General features: G+C 40.1%; 1 protein-coding gene across 1 annotated transcript; it reads left to right on the forward strand.

Annotated features, from left to right (window-relative positions):
* The first annotated feature begins 217 nt into the window (after positions 1 to 217).
* LOC104653681 (arf-GAP with GTPase, ANK repeat and PH domain-containing protein 4-like) lies at positions 218 to 20837 on the forward strand. The gene is given in 9 exon segments (XM_030940986.1): positions 218 to 490; positions 493 to 619; positions 3645 to 3713; positions 5352 to 5386; positions 12571 to 12671; positions 15251 to 15286; positions 18614 to 18665; positions 19292 to 20208; positions 20210 to 20837. Coding segments are annotated over 9 exon segments (2082 nt in total). The 5' UTR covers positions 218 to 373.
* Positions 20838 to 21458: the final 621 nt, after the last annotated feature.

Consider the following 21458-nt stretch of genomic DNA (forward strand, 5'->3'; position numbering starts at 1 on the left):
TGCCTAGCCTCCCACCTGGGCCAGTGGGCTTCAGTCTGTAGGTGACTACAGAAGGAGGAGGAGCTCCGTCTGTTCTCTCTTCAGGCATTTGTTGTGTCTCTCAGCACTTGTTGGGTTCACAACCTATTAAATAAGCGGCTGGTCTTCACCCTCCCAGACAAGTCAACTCAGGGGAGGCGGCAGGGTGTGGGCCTTGGCCCGCAGCCACGGCCGGGGCCGGGGCCGGGGCCAGGGCTGGCCTGTGAGGTGGGCAGGCAAGCAACGGGCAAGACCATCTCTGCAAGTGCAGCATAGCCTCGGCCTAGGGCAGTGGGAGTGCGAGGCCAAAGCTGTGAGCAGAGGCCCAGGTGGTGGCAGACAGTAGAGGCGCCCCATGGGGAACATACTGACCTGTTGTGTGTGCCCCAGGACCAGCCACGAGTTTGACCAGCAACAGGGATCAGTGTGTCCCTCTGAGTCCGAGATCTATGAGGCAGGAGCTGGGGACAGGAGACGGCAGGAGCTGGGGATGGGATGGCAGGAGCGCCAGTGGCTGCTGCTGTGCAGCCTGCTGTGGTGACTGTTGAAGTTGGTGAGGACCTCCACATGCACCACATCCATGACTGGGAGATGCCTGAAGGTAAGGAGGTGGCAGGTGCTATCTGCTCTTGGCTTGCCCCTGGCTGCTGCTGTCCCCAAGGTCCCCTGGGAGGCATCACCCACTTTGAGCTCCTTTCTGCCTGTAGCCAGCTTTCCTGGGGCTGGCCAGGAACAAAAGCTGGCTCTGCCTTGCATTCCCACCCCTTAGTCTTTCCCCACCGAGTCCAGTCAGTTTCTTTTCGCCTCCCCTCCAAATCGCCCAGTTCTTGCTCTCTGGTCTCATTCTCCCAGGCTGTCATGGGACTATTTATTTATGGCTCTTCCTGTTGAATAAATGAGCTGATAAATTTTTATAAATGATTACGTCTTTTTTTCTTTTCTCCCTCTATACATATACCTTTGGAGTTTAACCCTTCTGCCAATCCAGAGGCAAGCACAATATTCCAGAGGAACTGTCAAACAGATGGTGAGACAACATTGTCTGTAGCTCTATTTATTATCTTGTGGGACTTTGTTGAGGCTTCTTTGGACTATTCTCTTCCTTTTCTTTTCTTTTTTATTTTGAGACAGAGTCTCCCTCTGTCATCAGGCTATAGTGCAGTGGTGCGATCTTGGCTCACTGCAACCTCCGACTCCTGGGTTCTAGCAATTCTCTTGCCTCAGCCTCCCGAGTAGCTGGGATTACAGGTGCCCACCACCACACCTGGCTAATTTTTGTATTTTTAGTAAAATGAGGTTTCACCATGTTGGCCAGGATAGTCTCCATCTCCCGACCTTGTGATCCGCCCACCTTGGCCTCCCAAAGTGCTGGGATTGCAAGTGTGAGCCACCGCGTCCAGCTATTCTCTTCCTTTTCTCAATAAAAACTCAAATACCCCAACTTTCCAGTACCCATCTTATTTTTTCTTTGTACCTATCCAGATGGTACCTAAGGGAAGGAACCAGGTAAGTACCTAATTGTTTCCTTTGTTAAAGTAGCTAAATCTCAGGACAGTTCATATTCCAATATTTGGGGATTTCTTATTTAAAATCAGAATGGAGGTTGCCATGGGAGAGGCTATATGGGATTCTTAATGGGCTGCTTTAAGTCACTTTGATAGAAGCTGCTTAGTTTCTTCTAACTGTTATTTGGACACAGAAGAAAAAAAAAAAAGGAGGGTGCTTAAAATAATTGTGAAACAGTGTGAAACGTCCCGGTCAGGGCTGCAGAAAAAAGGTTGTATGTGTGTGTGTTTGGGGTTTCTCAAAGGAGTTTACCCATGAGGCTCTGATTACTTTAAAATTCTTGCTTTAACACAAAATATGTCTCCAGATTTATTCTGGTGACTTAACAGCATTTATTTATCTCGTTGTTCTAAAAGAGAGCTAGGGATTGGTTCATGGTCGAAACTTTCAAAAGACATGAAACGTCAGTGTAGACTTTTAATGTGTAATGTAAAGATTGCAGGTTAAAATCTCAGACCCTCCCTGTAAGAGTGTTTGTTGCTGTGGCTCCCTCTTTTTCCTTTCCCCTCCTGACATAGCATCTTGTTCAAATATATGAAAATTGGAGTTTTGGCTGGGCCTGGTGGCTCATGCCTCTAATCCTAGCACTTTGGGAGGCCAAGGTGGGTGGATCACCTGAGGTTAGGAGTTCAAGACCAGACTGGCCAACATGGTGAAACTCCATCTCTACTAAAAAAAATACAAAAATTAGCTGGGCATTTTGGTGCATACTTGTAGTTCCAGCTACTTGCGAGGCTGAGGCAGAAGAATTGCTTGAACCCGGGAGGCGGAGGTTGCAGTGAGCAGAGATCGTGCCAGTGCACTCCAGCCTGGGTGACAAAGTGAGACTCCATTTCACAAAAATAGAAAAAAAAGAAAGAAAGTTGGAATTTTTCAGTCTCTACACTGCTGGGAGAGGTGGGGGATGGGAGCTGGTAGAAAAGAGAAAACAGTTAGTTGGTTTGCCTCTAAAATGTTGCAAAGAGATGAATCTAAGTAAAAGTAATTCTGAGTCATATGGTTCTTGAATAAAAACTAAAATTTTCAAAATAGAAAACATTGTATTATAAAGAAATTAAATCCAGTTGGTTTATTGATTTCATTTAAATGCCAGAGATTTCATAGCTGTAGAGGAAATGTCTTGAAGCTCTTCTATTTAAACTTTGGTTGGGCTCTTAATTTTTTAAGAGGTAGGATAATTAAGACTCAAGATGAGTGTGACATTATAACTTGGAAGTACTATCACTTTTCGAGATATTTAAGAATTGCTTTAGAATAAACAAATATATTATGTGAATTAATTGATTATACCTTTATACACAAAGCGTGTAAGTACTTGTGTAAACTTACACTCTGCTTGCTGATGTAAGGAGACCCAGTTAGTAGCTGGGTAGTGTCAGATGAGAGCCCCAAAATGGCTGTTTATTGTCATTCTTTAGGATTACAACACAGTTTATGTATGTCTCACTTGGCCCTTTCCAATACAAATAAGGCCTGTGTATGTTCTCCCTTTGTATTGCTAATGAAGAAATGAAGACTTACAGATATCACATGACTATGGAAGACAACTACTCAACAGAACTAAGGTTCTGTGTCCTCAGAATGACATGGAAGTGACAGATATGCTGAATTTACTTTTTAAAAATTTAAAAAAACTCTAGAATACATCTTATACTTTGCCTATAAAATAGACCTGTCTTTTAAAACTTACTGCCATCTTGATTTATTTTATGCAAAGTTGATTTTACACAACTCAAAGCCAACATTTACCTCTTCATTTTTTTTTTTTTTTTTTTTTTTTTTTTTTTTTTTAATAAAAGAGGGTGTCACTATGTTACTCATGCTGGCCTCAAATTCCTGACCTAGGTTCAAGTGATTTTCCCAACTCAGCCTCCTGAGTAGCTGGGACTACAAGCGTGTGCCATCTTGCCTGGCTCTATCTTATGTCTATACATTCATTTCAATGGGTAAGAATAAAAGGAGAGGTAGTGAAATAGCCTAAATGCAGCGGTCGAATAAACGAGTTGATAAATTTTTATAAATGATTGCATCTTTTTTCTTTTCTCCCTCTATACATATAGCTTTGGAGTTTAACCCTTCTGCCAATCCAGAGGCAAGCACAATATTCCAGAGGAACTCTCAAACAGATGGTGAGACAGCATTGTTTTTTCCGCCAAGAGAAAGAGTAAAAACTCTTGTTTGATCAGGTGTATTATAGGAAGTATTTAAAAAACTCCTATTGGTTTAAATTTTTCAACTTTTCACATATTCACTTGTCTTATTTTAACATGTGATATACTTTCCTTTAGTTGTTATCGTGTTAGTGAAAACATATAAACGTTTTGTTTATACATTTTGCCATCTTTTTTTTTTGAGATGGAATGTCACCTAGGCTGTAGTGCAGTGGCACAATCTTGGCTCACTGCAAGCTCCACCTTCCGGGTTCAAGGCATTCTCCTGCCTCAGCATCCCAAGTAGCTGGGATTACAGGCGCCTGCCACCACGCAAAGCTAATTTTTTTGTACTTTTAGTAGAGACGAGGTTTTACCGTGTTAGCCAGGATGGTCTCGATCTCCTAACCTCATGATCCGCCCGTCTCGACCTCTCAAAGTGCTGGGATTGCAGGCGTAAGCTGCCGTGCCCGGCACATTTTGCCGTCTTTTTATCAACACAATTAATTTGCCATGTGATGGAGGAGTCATGGATTTCTCTTTATTCATAATTCTTGGTCCCTTTTCCCTTGCTCCAAAGAGTACATTTTAAAGATGAATGATAGAACTTAGGCTTCAGCTTGGTTTTCATGTAAACAAATTAAAAAACATAGTTGTTTTTCATCAGGGATCGAATCTGTGATTTGGGCCTCCTCTCACACAGTCCTCTGACCACATTCATTTACCACATCCAAGTTTATGCTACTCAAAACTTTTAAGTTATTAACCCTTTCATTTGATGTAATGTAAATTTAAACATGCCCTACTCCTGCTTATTTTCCTTAATGTTATGTTAAATCCTCATTTATTTGCTAAAAAGCCATGAACAGCCAAATTTTCCAGTTGACTTAAACAGCAAGAATACAAGTGAGGGTTCTATAATAATATGTGAAGTAACGCAGCACAGTAAAACATGGGAGGCAGAGGTTGCAGTGAGCTGAGATCCCGCCACTGCACTCGAGCCTAGGTGACAGAGTGAGACTGTCTCAAAAAAAAAAAAAAAAAAAAAAAAAAAAATTTAAGATAGGTTTCTTTCCAGTTGTGTAAAGATCCTTTTTTTGCTTTGTTTTGTTTTGTTTTTAGTGGCATATTAGTAGGTAACCACTAAGTGTGGTTCAGGATTCTTACAGGGATTCTGTTGCATCTAGAGATAGGTGCCTGGTCAGGAAGTAGTTCTCAGAGCTGTTAGCTCTTAGCTTCTGATAATTAAAGTAAGCTATGTGTAAATGCAGAATGAGAGAATACTAATGTATTATGTCTCATATATGCAACAGTTAAACTTTTTTATTAGCTAAGTTTTTCATCTGGCCTAATTTTTTTGTCCTTTTCTTTTGTACATGAGGATTCTTTCATTTGTATGTAATAGAAACAAAAAGTAAACTAGATGAAAAGCTAAGTTTTTAGATTTGACTTTATGAAATTAATCGTGCCAGATAATTTAAATTGTAAATTATTGAAAATAATTTTTTTAAATGGAACTTTGTCTCATTTTACATGGGAGTAATCACTAAGATGTTAACAACCACTTTTATTTTATGGTATTTGTATCAGAAGTGACTTTTTTTTTTTTATTCTTAGTGATAGAAATAAAAAGAAGCAATTGTACAAACCATGTAAGTAAACAGTCAAATAGTTAAGAAATTGATAGTTTGACATAAAAGTATGTCTCTCTTGATTTCTTTAAATTACAATGTGGACCTAGTGGTGGTAGCAGGTACCTCTTTTTGTGGATTTTCTAAATCTCTTCTATTTTCCTAAGTATTAAATTTATTCAGAAAAGTCTTTAGTGTGTCCACCTTTTAAGGATTTCTGACATTTAAGTTAAATTTCAATGGTCTGGTTGTGGTAAAAAGATCTGCCTTATGGCTGGGCATAGTGGCTCACACCTGTAATCCCAGCACTTTAGGAGGCCGAGGTGGACGGATCATCTGAGGACCGGAGTTCGAGACAACCCTGACCAACATGGTGAAATTCTGTCTCTACTAAAAATAGAAAATTAGCCGGTCATGGTGGCGCATGCCTGGAATCTCAGCTACTCAGGAGGCTGAGGCAGGAGAATCACTTGAACCGGGGAGTTTGCAGTGAGCCGAGATTGTGCCACTGCTCTCCAGCCTGGGTGAGAGAGTGAAACTCTGCCTCAAAAAAAAAAAAAAAAAAAAAAAAAAACTGCCTTAAATATTTAATTTTATTTTTAATGAAATAACAAAAATAGAATAGTTAAGTTAATTGCCAGCACTGTCTATTGACCTTCTATCACAGCAAGTAAAAGCATACCTTCCTCACTACACCATGATCTTATTTTTCTCCCTCCTTTTCTTCCAATAGTAGCACACTTTTTCATTAAATCAGTAATATTTACATGATTATGACTCTGCAAATATTATTCACTGCTAAGTCATATGGTGTTTTCACTGTGCCTCTGCATTACATGTCCTTCATCTTGTCTCTGAAACAGTTCTGAAATCTGAGAACTTCTGTAATTCTCCTGGATCTTTTCTTTTTTCCTAGCCTACGTTAGTTTATCCATCCAAATATAGTAAGTAGCTTCTGGGTGGTCTGTTTGCTTTCCCATCCATTATTTTTTAGCATGAAGCTAATTTTCTGACTATATTCGTTTGCCTATTTTCTAACAGCTGTTTCTCCCCCAAGTGTTGTAGCATTTATCACATGCCTTTCAAAGATACTTTCCATCTGAGAAAACACATCTGTTCCTTTTGTGTGTGTGTCGGGTGGGGGGGGGGGAGGCAACTTTCTTTGGCCTTTTGTCATCCTAATTTTATATGGAGTGGCTTTCCCTAAATGTGCTTGATGTCTGCTTTTCAGTGCTATCTCCTTAAAGTCTTTTGGGATCTCACATAACTGCTGTCTTGTGTGGGATCACCTGAGTCCCTGATTCAGTGTTTCCTTCTGTCCTGTTATCCTCTCTAGTTGTACTTGAACACATTTTCCTGGGTGGAGATGTTTAGAGAGCTGGCCAGTCTTAAAATCTCTCATCTTTGATACAGAGGACACCTCTAGGTTGAATCCAAATTTTATGGTTCTGAAGACATTTTGCAATTGTGCTCTAATTACAGTGTTGTTCTTGAATCTATTGCCAGTGTGTGATACATTATTTACACCCAGGTTTTAGGTATCTGTGGAAGCTTTTTAGGATCTTCTATATCTCTGAGGTTCTGAAATTTTATAATAACAGCTTGGTGATCTTTTCATTTTATTGAGGCTACTAAACCTGCAGACTATCTCTTCTTGAGAATTTTTTTATTTTTTCTGTTACCTTTTTACCGATAATCTTGTTATTCAGACGCTAGGCTGCTTAGACCAGTACATCTGCATTGGTTTTTAATTTTTCCCCTTCTATTTTTTTCAGTTTGTCCTTTTATTCCAGTTCTGGGATATTCTGTGACTTTATCCTCTATTGTTTCTGTTGAATTTTATATTTTTGGGAATGTTTTAAGATTTTTTTGTTAAGTTTTGCTCCTGGTTTTGACTGCTCCCATGAATTCCTTTTTTCTGTTGCTTTGATTTCTGTTGTTGGAGGCTTCCCTCCAATGTGTGGTGGTCCCTGGCCTGCTTTATTTGGAAGCAGGACTTCTGTTAACTGGTAGCACTCAGTGTGAGGTTTTGGAAGCCAAACTAGCTTTTCATTTGGGGGATCTCAGTGTATTGTCTGGGGATCTTTATTCGAGACATTTCAGTTTCTTCTGAGAAGGATCTCCTAATTTTCTGCCTGGAAAGTAAAAGCATGGCCACTTGCTTTCCAAAAGCAGAGTTAGCGAAGAAAGTTGGAGTTCCATTTTTGGTATACAGTTTTCTTTATATCTCAGGTTTAAGCCATGGTATCTCTGAGCCAGAAATTCTCAGGTTTGATATATCCAGAGAACACACATCTAAGTTTCTTGTTGGATGGAAGGACAGGTGGACTTGGGACTCTGGTTAGAGATTTTCAACTGACCTTGCTGGCATTTTACATTTTACTCTACTTTCCAAAGTGCCATTTGCCTGTAAGTTCACAGTCTGCCTTTAGTTCTGCAAGACAAACTGGTTCGCTTCTGTTCCAGTCACTTTCTGTAAGCATCAAAGTTGTGCTTCCATGTTATTTACCACTCCTCTATCTACTTTTTATATCACAGCATTTATTAAAAATTATCTCTGTCAACCTTCTCTCCTTTATGTGTAACCTTTATTTTATGACTAATGAGACTTTCGGAGGGAGAGGAAATAAACTTGTGGTCAATTTATTATATTTAATCCAAATTTAGGACCTATGTTTAAATCAAAGTCTAATTTGAGTATAATTAATGATATTAAACCAGATAATTTTTAAAATTAATGTATCTATAATAAACATATTACACTTTTCTCCTAAGGCCTTGTTTAATATTTTCAAACTTTGTCCACTGCCATGTACTTCCCATTACTTCACAACAGAGATGGAGCTGGTTTCATGAACGCCCAAAGTGTTAGAAATATTTAAGTTAATTAAGATTTGTTCATTTTCAGCCTGGTCAACATAGCAAGACCTCATGTCTACACAAGGGTTAAATAACAAATTAGCCAGGCCTGGTGGCATGTGCCTTTCTTTTTACCTACTCAGGAGGCTGAGGCAGAGGATTGCTTGAGCTCAGGAGTTTGAGGCTGCAGTTAACTATAATTGCACCACTGCACTCCAGCGTGGGCAATGAAGGGAGACCCTGTCTCAGAAAAAGGAAAAAAGTTATTAATTCTTCAAAAACATATCTAAAATTTGTCCTGCCCAAAAGGAGAGCAAAAAATGTCAACTTTAGTCTTTGTGGTATATTATTTATGTTTGCTGAGAAAAATGCTATTCTTTCTTTCTTTCCCTCCCTCCCTCCTTCCTTTTTTTTTTCTTTTCTTTCTTCCTTTCTTCCTTTTTCTTCCTTCTTTCCCTCCCTTCCTTCCTTCCTTCCTTCCTTCCTTCCTTCCTTCCTTCCTTCCTTCCTTCCTTCCTTCCTTCCTTCCTTTCTTTCTTTCTTTCCTTCTTTCTTTCCTTCTTTCTTTCTTTCTTTCTTTCTTTCTTTCTTCTTTCTTTCTTTCTTTCTTTCTTTCTTTCTTTCTTTCTTTCTTTCTTTCTTCTTTCTTTCTTCTTTCTTTCTTCTTCTTTCTTCTTTCTATTATTTCCATAGGTTTTTGGGGGAACAGGTGGTATTTGGTTACATGACTAAGTTCTTTAGTGATGATTTGTGAGATTTTGGTGCACCCATCACCTGAGCAGTATCCACTGAACCCAATTTGTAGTCTTTTATCCCTCACCCTTCTCACAGCCTTTCCCCCGAGTCCCCAAAGTCCATTGTATCATTCTTATGGCTTTGCATCCTCATAGCTTAGCTCCCATGTATGAATGAGAACATACGATGTTTGGTTTTCCATGCCTGAGATACTTCACTTAGAATAATAGTCTTTACTTCCATCCAGGTTGCTGGGAATGCCATTAATTTATTCCTTATTATAGCTAAGTGGTATTCCTCAAAAATATATGTGTATGTATATCACAGTTTCTTTATCCACTTATTGATTGATGGGCATTTGGGCTGGTTCCATATTTTTGTAATTGTAATTTGTTTGAATTCCTCATAGATTCTGGATAATAGCCCTTTGTCCGATGTATGGACTGTGAAGATTTCCTCCCACTCTGTGGGTTGTCTGTTTACTCCTTTTCCTGTGCAGAAGCTCTTTAGTTAAGTCTCACTTGTTTGTTTTTGTTGCATTTGCTTTTGTGTTCTTGGTCATGAGGTCTTTGCCTAAGCCAGTGTCTAGATGGGTTTTTCCAGTGTTATCTTCTAGAATTTTTATGGTTTCAGGTCATAGATTTATGTCCTTGATCCATCTTGAGTTGATTTTTGTGTAAGGTGAGAGTTGAGGATCCAGTTTCATTCTCCTGCATGTGGCTTGCCAATTATCCCAGCACCATTTGTTGAATAGGGTTTACTTTCTTCATTATGTTTTAGCTGACTTTGTTGAAAAGCAGTTGGCTATAGGTATTTGAGTTTATTTCTGGGTTCTCTGTTCTGTTCCATTGGTGTATAGCCCGTTTTTATACCTGTACCATGGGGTTTTGGTGACTCTGGCCTTATAGTATAGTTTGAAATCAGGTAATGTGATGCCTCCAGATTTGCTGTTTTTGCTTAGTTTTGTTTTGGCTATGCAGGTTCTTGTTTGGTCCCATATGAATTTTAGGATTGTTTCTTCTAGTTCTGTGAAGAAGGATGGTGGTATTTTGATGGGAATTAGGTTGACTTTGTAGATTGCTTTTGGCAGTATGGTCATTTTCATGATATTCGTTCTACCCATTCATGAGCGTGGGATGTCTTTCCATTTGTTTGTGTCCATGATTTCATTCAGCAATGTTTTGTGGTTCCCAACAACATATCAAAAAGATAATCCAGCTAAGCGCGATGGCTCACTCCTGTAATCCCAGCACTTTGGGAGGCCGAGGCAGGCAGATCACAAGGTCAGGAGTTGGAACCCAGGCTCGCCAACATGGTGAAACCCCGTCTCTACTAAAGATATAAAAATTAGCTGGGCGTGGTGGCGTGCCCCTGTATTCCCAGCTACTCAGGTAGCCGAGGCAGGAGAATTGCTTGAAGCTGGGAGGTGGAGGTTGCAGTGAGCCAAGATCACCCCACTGCACTTTAGCCTGGGTGACAGAGCGAGACTCCATCTCAAAAAAAAAAAAAAAAGATAATCCACCATGATCAAATGGGTTTCATACCAGGGATGCAGGGATGGATTAACATACACAAGTCATTAATTGTGATACACCACATAAACAGAATTAAAAACAAAAAATCACATGATCATCTCAATAGATACAGAAAAAGCATTTGACAGAATGTAGCATCCTTTTATGATTAAAACCCTCAGCAAAATTGGCATACAAGGGTCATACCTCAATTTAATAAAAGCCATCTATGACAAACCCACAGCCAACATCATACTGAAAGGGAAAAGTTGAAAGCATTCCCCCAGATAATTAGAACAAGACAAGGATGCCCACTCTCACCACTTCTATTCAACATAGTACTGGAAGGCCTAGCCAGAGCAATCACACGAGAGAAAGCAATAAAAGGCATCCGGATCAGTAAAGAGGAAGTCAAGCTGTTATGTTTGCTGATGACATGATTGTATGCCTAGGAAACCCTAAAGACTCCTCCAAAAAGCTCTTAGAACTGATAAATGAATTCAGCAAAGTTTCAGGAGACAAAATTAATGTACACAAATCAGTAGCTCTATTATACCCCAACAGCAACCAAGCTTAGAATCAAACCAAGAACTCAACCACTTTTATGATAGCTGCAAAAATAAAATAAAATAAAATAAAATAAAATAAAATAAAATACTTAGGAATAGACCTAACCAAGGAGGTGAAAGACCTCTACAAGGAGAACAACTTTAGTATTTTTAATGGGTTAAAATGAGAGGCAGCAGGTACAGCTGAAGAAGTCGGTGGGCATCGGTGTCCAACGGGTACTAGGCCTTTGATGGTAAGGCGTTTGGGGTTGACTTACTAAATTGCTAGGTACAATTATTTTCTAGTTTTTGTCATTAAACCTTAAAACTACTAAGTAACCCCTTCCATTTCTTATTAAAAGATCATAAAATTTCATACTCTGATCTATGCTGACTGACGTCAGATTATTTGTTTCTATTTTTTGACTACCCTAAATAATACCCATAAACAGTAAACTGTTAGTAGTGTTTTTGCTGTGACTAAATGTAGTAAGATTTGTCTTCCAAATGAAAACTGAATTGTCAAACACTTGTCGAAGTTTTGGATTTACTCAAAATTCTATGCTCAGCAGCTGGAGCCTCTTATGGAGAGGCATACTTTCTCATGAGGGGAATAGTCTGCAAGAATTCGTATCTTGCAAGCAGTGGTGAATTCGACTAATTAGTGTACAAAAAAACCATTTTTGGGTGTGGCTGCTGACAAAGAGATCCAAGAGGGTAGATGGCGTCAAGCTTGCTGAAGCAAGGAGAAGTATTCTAGGGAGAGAGCGGGGTAGAGCAGGAAAATGGCTAGGTGCAGGTCAGATGATTTATTGAATGAAATGGATCAAGTTTTGAAATGAATGGAAAGTATTCTCTGAGTCTCATTTGAGTCATGTCATGGCAGTCTTATTTAAACATGAAGTGAAAGTTAGATTTTTTAAGTCTTCATCTGTTTTCAGGGTGTGAGAGAATATTTAAGTGATACTCTTTTTATCCTCCACATAAGAAAATAGGACTAGAGAAACCTATGGCTTTCTCGCTTGTTGGTGGCCTAGCAGCCCTGGCACACAGAGCCTCTGAATCTGAAACACTTGTTTTGTCACAATATCACCTGAAATAATACATTTAGGATGAGTAATTTAGTAAATGCATTAGTCTTGTAGTCACTGCAGTAAAATGCTCTTGTACCAGTATTATTTAATACATTACATTTTATCATAGTAAATAAATCACAGACATAGAAATTCTTGGCTGCTTTATATAGCTGTAGAAAAAAACAATGAAATCTTATTTTAAACTTTTCTCATGATTTTTAAAGGGAATTCATAAAATCCTTGTTAGGTTTGATGACAGGTACCATATTAAGGACAGCATTTTATAACCGGTATCTTAAACATTGTCTCTGGAAGTTAAGAGCCTCCGATGGGTTTTCTGTAGAGTGCACATGATGCCACACTCAGGTAGTTCATGGAGTGTAAGAAATATCTTAGTGCTTTGGTATTTGACATTTTAACCAAGAAAAAAATACACTTTGATTAGTTTAACTTATATTTCCCTTCTCCTTCAGGTATCTACTGTGCGTTTCAGTCAACAATACAGCTCATGTTCGGCAATATTCCTTGATGACAGCACAGCCAGCCAGCCTTATCTTACAATGACAATAATATCGTGAGTACAACTATACTGCCGAGGGACAGATTCATTTATTCTAAAATTATTTCAGCCATTTGGGTGTCCTCTTCCACAATCGGTTTAAGAAATTGGAGTCAACTATATATTCATATCCAGATTCTAAATATTAAGTATCAATTTATCTTAATCTTAGACGTCTCGGAAGGAAAAATCAGTTAGCAAAGGAACAAACCCAGAAAAAGTGTGGTTTTTTTGATGCCTTTATGCCTTGAGACAATGTTGAACACAGTTAGAAGGATAGGTTCCCTTTATTGAATGCTTTTTGTGAAAACTTAGTTATTCAATGCATTATAGGCCTAAATCAGTGTGTACTACTTTGGACATTAGCCTTGAAAGAAGGAACAGCTTTTCCTCTTCTGGCACCACAGTGTATCTGCATTTGAATTTCTCCCATTGTGCACGAGCACCTCGTGGGCTACAAAGATGCACTTTGAGAGCACCCTGAGATGAAGTTTATTTTAAAAGGAACAACCAACACCAGCACCAGCTCCATAGGGGCTGTCCAGTGTACATTATTATCATCTCCTTGGGTCATGAGTGTTGATTTTTAGAACACAGTTTGGAAAGTGCTAAATTATTAGAACACAGTTTGGAAAGTAGTAATTTAGAATATTAATATCTTTAATTTTACTTTTCATTCTGTAAACATAACTAGCTTATAAACAATTTTGTTTCAAATGCACTAGCCTTTTTAGCGAATTCAATTGTCAGTAACTTTTACTTCAATTAAAAATGGCAAGTTTACACTCATAATAATGTCACTTTCCTCCCTCCCTTTTAACAATAGTTGTGATGAAATTGTGTTTCCGCAAAAACTGGACTCAAACTCTGTCTGAAGTCCTGAGTTTTGGGACCTATTGAGTAATCACTAAATGTCTGTAGTCAGCCGAGTCTCTTAAATCTTCGAGCACACATACACCAAAACTGCTTTACCTAGAGTCCCTGGCTTCTTTGAGTTCAAAAGATTTTGATGTGTTAGCATACAATTCAAAAGTACCTTTGAAGATTAATCTTGTTCAAAGAAATTTCATGCTTTTTTCCTCATTCTACTTTTTGGAAGTCGACTTTTGAAAGTAAAGTAAGTTTTAATTTGCGATCAGCAAGTTTGAGAAATAATCATTTGGTATATTAACTATTGGTGAAATAAAGGTTTATTGAACAAATTAATAGGGCAAATTGGCGTCAAGAAAAGATTTTGAAAAATGTTTATCACGAGTCAGTAGTGCACTGTTGTCAGTGGGATAGGTGGAACTCACTGAGATCACTTATGCAAGGTTTTTTTTCAAAATACGTGTCTGCAAACACATGTATCTTCCCATCTCCACTTTCCTTCTATCTCTAGGCACTTCTCAGTAGGGATGGATGTGAGGCATCTTTATGTGAAGAAAGGCATCCCAGAAGATTCTGATTTTCACCCCAGCTCAATCATTCCAAACTTTGCTGCACATTGAAATCACCTGGGAAACTTTTACCAACAACCTTGATGCCCAAAGTCATACCCAACACTCATTACATTAAAATGTCTCATGTTGAAGATGAGTCAGTTATTAAAGTATCTCAGGTGATTTTAATGTGCAGCAAAGTTTGAGAGCCACGGCTTCATTTGAGTTTAGGACGAGAAACTGCTCCTATTTGGTGGGACCTTGGGCAAGTCAGTTTTAAGGTTTGTTTCCCTGATCTGTAAAATGAGTGTTGAATTAAATGTCGTGTAAGGTCATTGGTCCTTTCCAGCATGTAACTTTAAATTCTGCGATTGTGAAATTATTTCAGAGATGAAAACTACTTGAAGCACTATAGACATATCCATCTTACATGCTAATGTTACGGGCTTTCTAACAAGTGCTAATATTGTGTAGACCTATTACTAAAATTGAGATTTTCCTTCCCTCAGTTGTTCTGAGCCTCATTCTACAAAATTAGCTGCACGTGGTTGCACATGGCTGTAATCCCAAATACTCAGGAGGCTGAGGCAAGAGACTTGCTTGAACCCGGGAAGCAGAGGTTGTGGTGAGCTGAGATTGGCACCATTGCACTCCACCCTGGGCAACAAGAGCAAAACTCTATTTAAAAAAAAAAAAAAATGACCTAGGCATAGTGGCACAAACCTGTAATCCCAGCTACTTGGGAAGCTGAGGCATGAGAATCGCTTGAACCTGGGAGGTGGAGGGTGTGTTGAGCCAAGATCGCACCACTGCACTCCAGTCTGAGCAACAGAAGAAGACTCTGGGTCAAAAAATAAATACATAAAATAAATCGCATAGGGCAAAAGCTTTTGTGGGTAGAAGAGCATATAACAGGGAAATGTGTTATTATTTATATATTATAATAGTCAACAGAAACACGTCTTCTAACAGCATATTGCCTCGTATTTTAGTTCTCATATTTTTGTGAAAAACCAAGAAATGAAAACAAAGTGCCCTTATGGTACTGTTCTGAACTTGAAAATTTGAATTTCAGGGCTGCTAGGAGAGTTTCCTCTGCCCCCCCTTTAAAAAATGTCTTCAGACCTAACAAATGATAATGTCTATTATTATGAATTGTTTTTCCTTCCACAGTGTGACCTTGGAGATACATCATGATATCACGCAAAGGTGAGCTTTTTAGAAACCTGTCTTGTTATTCTAGCTAATTACTTTGCAAGATATCAAGCTCAGTGTTAGGTCACAGCTCTAGACATCATACGCTGTATTGTGCCTGCTAAAATATCGAAGCAATTTATTTGTGTTTTCTTTGTTCCTTAAGACTCTTTTAATTTTTAAATGATTGAGAATCTCAAAGAGTATGTGTTTATATTGATTATATTAATATTTACTGTGGTAGAAATATAACATTGAGATTTTTTTCCAAAATCTATTTTTAGTTTAGATTTCACAGCCTTACCACTGTTGATATTATGAGCTAGACAACGCTTTGTTGTGAGGACTGTCCTGTGCATTGCAGAGAGTTTGGCAGCATTCATGGCCGCTACCAACTAGATGTCAGTAGTAACCCATGACCCGGGTTGTGACAACAGAAAATATTCCTTGAGAACAATATTTTTAACAGAAATTTTTCGTTCAAAAAGTAACTTTTCTACAACAAAAAGTTGAGCAAGAAGTGTGTTATGTATTTATACTATTTAAAGTCTCTCATGTTGAGCTTAATAGGAGACAACTGGATTCTCTAGGTCGTTCTTTGCAATTTGCTTTAAAGAAGCAATAAGAGGCCAGGCGCAGTGGCTCACACCTGTAATCCCAGCACTTTGGGAGGCCGAGGTGGGTGGATAACAAGGTCAGGAGATCAAGACCATCCCGGCTAACATGGTGAAACCCCATCTCTACTGAAAATACAAAAACTTAACCGGGCATGGTGGCACACACCTGTAGTCCCAGCTACTCTGGAGGCGGAGGCAGGAGAACCGCTTGAACCTGGGAGGCAGAGGTTGCAGTAAGCTGAGATCATACCACTGCATTCCAGCCTGGGAGACAGAGCAAGAGTCCATCTCAAAAACAAAATAAAATAAAATAAAATGGCCTGGTGTGGTAGTTCACACCTGCAATCCCAGCACTTTGGGAGGCCAAGGTAGGTGAATCACTTGAGGTCAGGAGTTTGAGACCAGCCCGACCAACATGGTGAAACCTGCCTCTGCTGAAAGTACAAAAAATAGCTGGGCATGGTGGTGCATGCCTGTAGTCCCAGCTACTTGGGTGGCTGAGGCCGGAGAATCACATGAACCTGGGAGGCAGAGGTTGCAGTGAGCCGAGATCTCGCCATTGTACCCCAGCCTGGGAGACAGAGGGAGACTCTATCTCAAAAAAAGAAAAAAAGAAGCAATAAGTTGACCTAACCCCATGCAACTATGTAGCTGGTAAAAGGTGTATTTTTAAAGTTTGCAGACAGTTGTGAGTATTCTTTAATACTAAATCAAAACTTCACAAGTGCTAGTTTCTTAAATTAGTTACAGTGGCATTTTCTATATTAATAAATTGATTCCATCAGTACTCATTGATCTTTCTTGCACAGTAAATGAATCTTTCGCCCCATATTTGCATTTATAATATTACGTATTAGTTACTTGGAATATATTGGTTTATGTTTTTTTATGTCAAAAATCATTTTCAGTTTAACCACCAATCTTACTTTAAAACGCCTTTAAGTATTGAAAAGCTGTCAAACCTACAGTAGAAGGAACAAGTTTTTCAAAGTCCTCAGGAAAGCTTAAATTTCATCATTGGAAACAAATACTTATTTTCCTTGAAGTGACAATGTCTCACTTCATTTATTTTTGAGAATGATAGTTGTACTTTTTTTTTAGACCAAGTCTCACTCTGTCACTTGGCTGGAGTGCTTTGGCATGATCTCAGCTCAAGCAATCCTCTCACTTCAGGCTCCTGTGTATCTGGGATCACAGATATGTGGCACCATGCCAGGTTAATGTTTTTGTACTTTTGGTAGAGACAGGGTTTTGTTACGTTGCCTAGGCTGGTCTCGAACTCCTGAAGGAGCTCAAGCCATCTGCCTGCTTTGGCCTCCCAAAGTGCTGGGATTTTACAGGCATGAGCCACTGCGCTGACCCAGTTGTACTTTTAAATAAAAACGATGTTCTCTGAAAAAGTGATTGTTCCGTTCACAATTAAATCACTAATTATTTAAAAAAACAAAAAACAGAAAACAACTGTACTGCAGTCAGCAGAACCGCTTCTTATTAACTTTCCACTTATTCAGAACATTAAAGAGACATGTCAAGATTTCATAACAACATTAATTTTTACTGCCTCATCAAATACATTCTTAAGTAATTCAGGCTATCTTTTTTAACTGTAGGGAACAGTAAAGAATAGAATGACTAATGTAATTGGTACCACTGTCTTGATGCATGCTGAGAAACCAGCAGTTTACCCACTTTTGCTTTTATACAGTCATGGCAAGTGTCAACAAAAAAGCAGGCAATGACTTTGTATTAGTTTTACAAATTTTTTAATTTTTATTGAGCTTTCTCAGGTTTAGTTAGTATGATTCAGAACAGTGTCGGCCAGGCACAGTGGCTCAGGCCTGTAATCCCAGCACTTTGGGAGGCCAAGGCGAGTGGATCACCTGAGGTCAGGACTTCAAGCCAACATGGTGAAACCACATCTCTACTGAAAATACAAAAATTAGCCGCGTGTGGTGGTGGGCGCCCGTAATCCCAGCTGCTCAGGAGGCTGAGGTGGGAGAATCACTTGAACCCGGGAAGCGGAGGTTGCCATGAGCCGAGATTGCGCCATTGCACTCCGGCCTGGGCAACAAGAGTGAAACTGGGTCTCAAAAAAAAAAAACAACAAAAACAAAAAAAAAACAGGGTTGACCTCTTAGCCCTTCTGGAAAGGGTCTTGGGGATCCCGAGAGGTCCACAGAGCACATTTGGAAAACCACTGGTTTATCACATGGGCACAATGCATTAGTTTTACAAAGTTTAAAGTAGTCAAAGGCTGGCCTCTTAAAAAGGCAGATGAGTTTTTAATTCAAACAGCAGAAAATACATAAATACATCACGAGAGTATACTGCAGAGAACTAAAGAGAAAGGAAGCTAGGAAATCTGAATCACGTTTACATTTATTAAAGTCATCACTACTGCTTTGTAAAACATTCTTGTGTTTCAGTGTGTGGTGTGGTTAGAAGAGTGAAAATATATTTGGTTTATTGCCATTGCCTCTTAGGGAGAGTCAATACTTACAGGCATTTCTGACTGATTATTGTATAAAAGACTTCACAGTAAAGGACATGAAGTGCTGAGAAAGAAGAAATCAGGAAATGCTCTGCAAGTCAGGGTCCAGGAGAATTCATAAAAACTGCTTTGGTGAAATAAACAGCAAAGCACACAGGAGGCAGTATTTTACTAAATAGATATTATACTAAGATATTAACCGTTTTTGAAGTAATGCACATTCTTATTTTATAGAGATGCAGATAGATATTTGAGCCAATTTGATGAACGGTTATACTCATTTACGGTAAGTGGCGCTTTTATTGCGGTTGTATTTTCATCATACACTTGTATGTTTCATGCTGAAGTCAAAGGCATCTTTTTTTAAATCTTCCCCATTTCATGTTGCATTTAGTCATCTTAAGTGTTGTAAAAAGAATGTGCTGGAATAAGAACTGATCTGCAGCTCTGTTTAGTTAGTGAGCTAGTATGAGTAAATATATTATCCAAATAACAGAAAACTTATCTTTTTTTTTTTTTTTTTGAGACGGAGTCTCTCTCTCTAGCCCAGGCTGGAGTGCAATCGCATGATCTCGGCTCACTGCAGTCTCTGTCTCCCAGGTCCCTGTTCAATCAGTTCTCCTGCCTCAACCTCTCGAGTAGCTGGGATTACAGGCATGTGCCACCGTGCCCAGCTAATTTTTTTTTCTTTTTAGTAAAGACAGGGTTTTACCATGTTGGCCAGGATAGTCTTGAACTCCTGACCTCGTGATCCACCTGCCTCGGCCTCCCAAAGTGCTGGGATTACAGATGTGAGCCACCGTACCTGGCCCAGAAAATGCATCTTTTTAAAAGGTAATTGTGAGCTGTCTATAGGACCCTGCAAGTCACTATCCAAATTTTCGAAGTCATTCCTTCTTCTGTTCCACACAGGTTTCCACCATGCATATTACCCAGACGAGAAATGGAGGTGGGAGTTTAAGTAACTATTCCTCCTCCATTCCACTGACTCCCAGCACCAGCCAGGAGGACCTTCAGGTCAATGTTCCTCCCACTGCCAACACACCCATGCCCGTTCGCAAGCAGTCCAAGCGCTGGTCCAAGCTGTTTACATCTGAGAAAGGGAGTGACCCAGACAAAGAGAAGAAAGCCCCGGAGAGTCATGCTGACACCATCGGGAGTGGCAGAGCCATCCCCATTAAACAGAGCATGCTCTTAAAGCTAAGTGGAAAATGGCTGAAGAAATGGAAAAAGAAATATGTCACCCTCTGTGACAATGGCGTGCTCACTTATTATTCAAGCTTAGGTGATTATATGAAGAATATTCACAAAAAAGAGATTGACCTTCGAACATCTACCATCAAAGTTCCAGGAAAGAGGCCACCCCTAGCCACATTGGCCTGCGTGCCTATCTCTAGCTCTAAAAGCAATGGCCTATTCAAGGACACGAACAGTCTACCTATCTCAGCCAATTCAGACACCGGGCTGAGTGACTCCATATGCTCCAGCCCCAGTATCTCCAGCACCACCAGCCCCAAGCTCAACCCGCCCCACTCTCCTCATGCCAACAAAAAGAAACACCGAAGGAAGAAAAACACCAACAGCTTGAAAGACGATAGCCTGTCCAGCACTGCTGAAGAACAAGAAGAAAACTTTATCATTGTGTCCCTCACAGGCCAAATGTGGCACTTTGAAGCCATGACGTATGAGGAACAGGATGCCTGGGTCCAAGCCATTGAGAGCCAGATCCTGGCCAGCCTGCAGTCATGCGAGAGCAGCAAAAGCAAGTTCCAGCTGATGAGCCAAAGCAAGGCCATGGCCCTGCAGTCCATCTGAACCATGTGTGGGAACATGCGTGCACTGTGAGACCCGGAATCCTAACTGGGCCAGTTTGAACTTGGGAGTCCTCATGTGTATTGAATGCTCAGGGATCCACCGTAATCTTGGCACCCACCTTTCCCGAGTCCGATCTCTGGACATGGATGACTGGCCAGTCGAGCTCATGCAGGTTATGTCATCTATTGGCAATGAGCTAGCCAACAGCATCTGGCAAGAGAGCAGCCAGGGGCGGACGAAACCCTCAGTAGACTCCACAAGGGAAGAGAAGGAATGGTGGATCCATGCCAAATATGAGCAGAAGCTCTTCCTGGCTCCATTACCCTGCACGGAGCTGTCCCTGGGCCAGCACCTGCTGCAGGCCACTGCTGATGAGGACCTGCAGACAGCCATCCTGCTACTGGCACATGGCTCCTGGGAGGAAGTGAACGAGAGCTGTGGGGAGGGAGACAGCTGCACGGCGCTCCATCTGGCCTGCTGCAAGGGGAATGTGGTCCTGGTGCACATCCTGATCTGGTACGGGGTGGACATCATGGCTGGAGATGCCCACGGGAACACAGCGCTGGCCTACGCCTGGCAGACCTCCAGCCAGGAGTGCATCAACGTACTGCCGCAGTACGGCTGCCCTGACGAGCACATGTAGTATCTGTTTAATTTTATTTGACTGCAGTCTCCTTGGTGCAAAAACAAAATGGGAAAAATAAATAAGAATAACTCAGAAATTCAAAAAGAAATCACAAATTCAGCTAATAATAGCATTGTGAGTACATTTTGTAAAATAAGTAAATACACAAAATGTTGATTTTTCCGACCATAAGAGATATTTTATGTTCTTTTGCTTAGTGTGTGTGTTAGTCTCAGGCCCTCCTGGGCCACATTGCCTGAGTCATACAGGCTTCTGTATTATGTATTTAGATAAGATGTGTCAAAATATATTTGAAAAAAAGTTCATAACTGTGCATTGATTTTTGTACACATGGCATCTCTCTCTCTTTTTTTTTTTTTTTTTTTGAGATGGTGTCTCGTTCTGTCACCCAGGCTGGAGTGCAGTGGCATGATCTTGGCTCACTGCAAGGTCCGCCTCCTGGTTTCATGCCATTCTCCTGCCTCAGCTTCCCAAGTAGCTAGGACTACAGGTGCCTGCCACCATGCCTGGCTAGTTTTTTGTATTTTTAGTAGAGATGGGGTTTTACCGTGTTAGCCAGGGTGGTCTTGATCTCCTGACCTCGTGATCCACCCTCCTCAGCCTCCCAAAGTGCTGGGA

This window comes from Rhinopithecus roxellana, chromosome 11, assembly GCF_007565055.1.
Source record: "Rhinopithecus roxellana isolate Shanxi Qingling chromosome 11, ASM756505v1, whole genome shotgun sequence".
NCBI lineage: Eukaryota > Metazoa > Chordata > Mammalia > Primates > Cercopithecidae > Rhinopithecus > Rhinopithecus roxellana.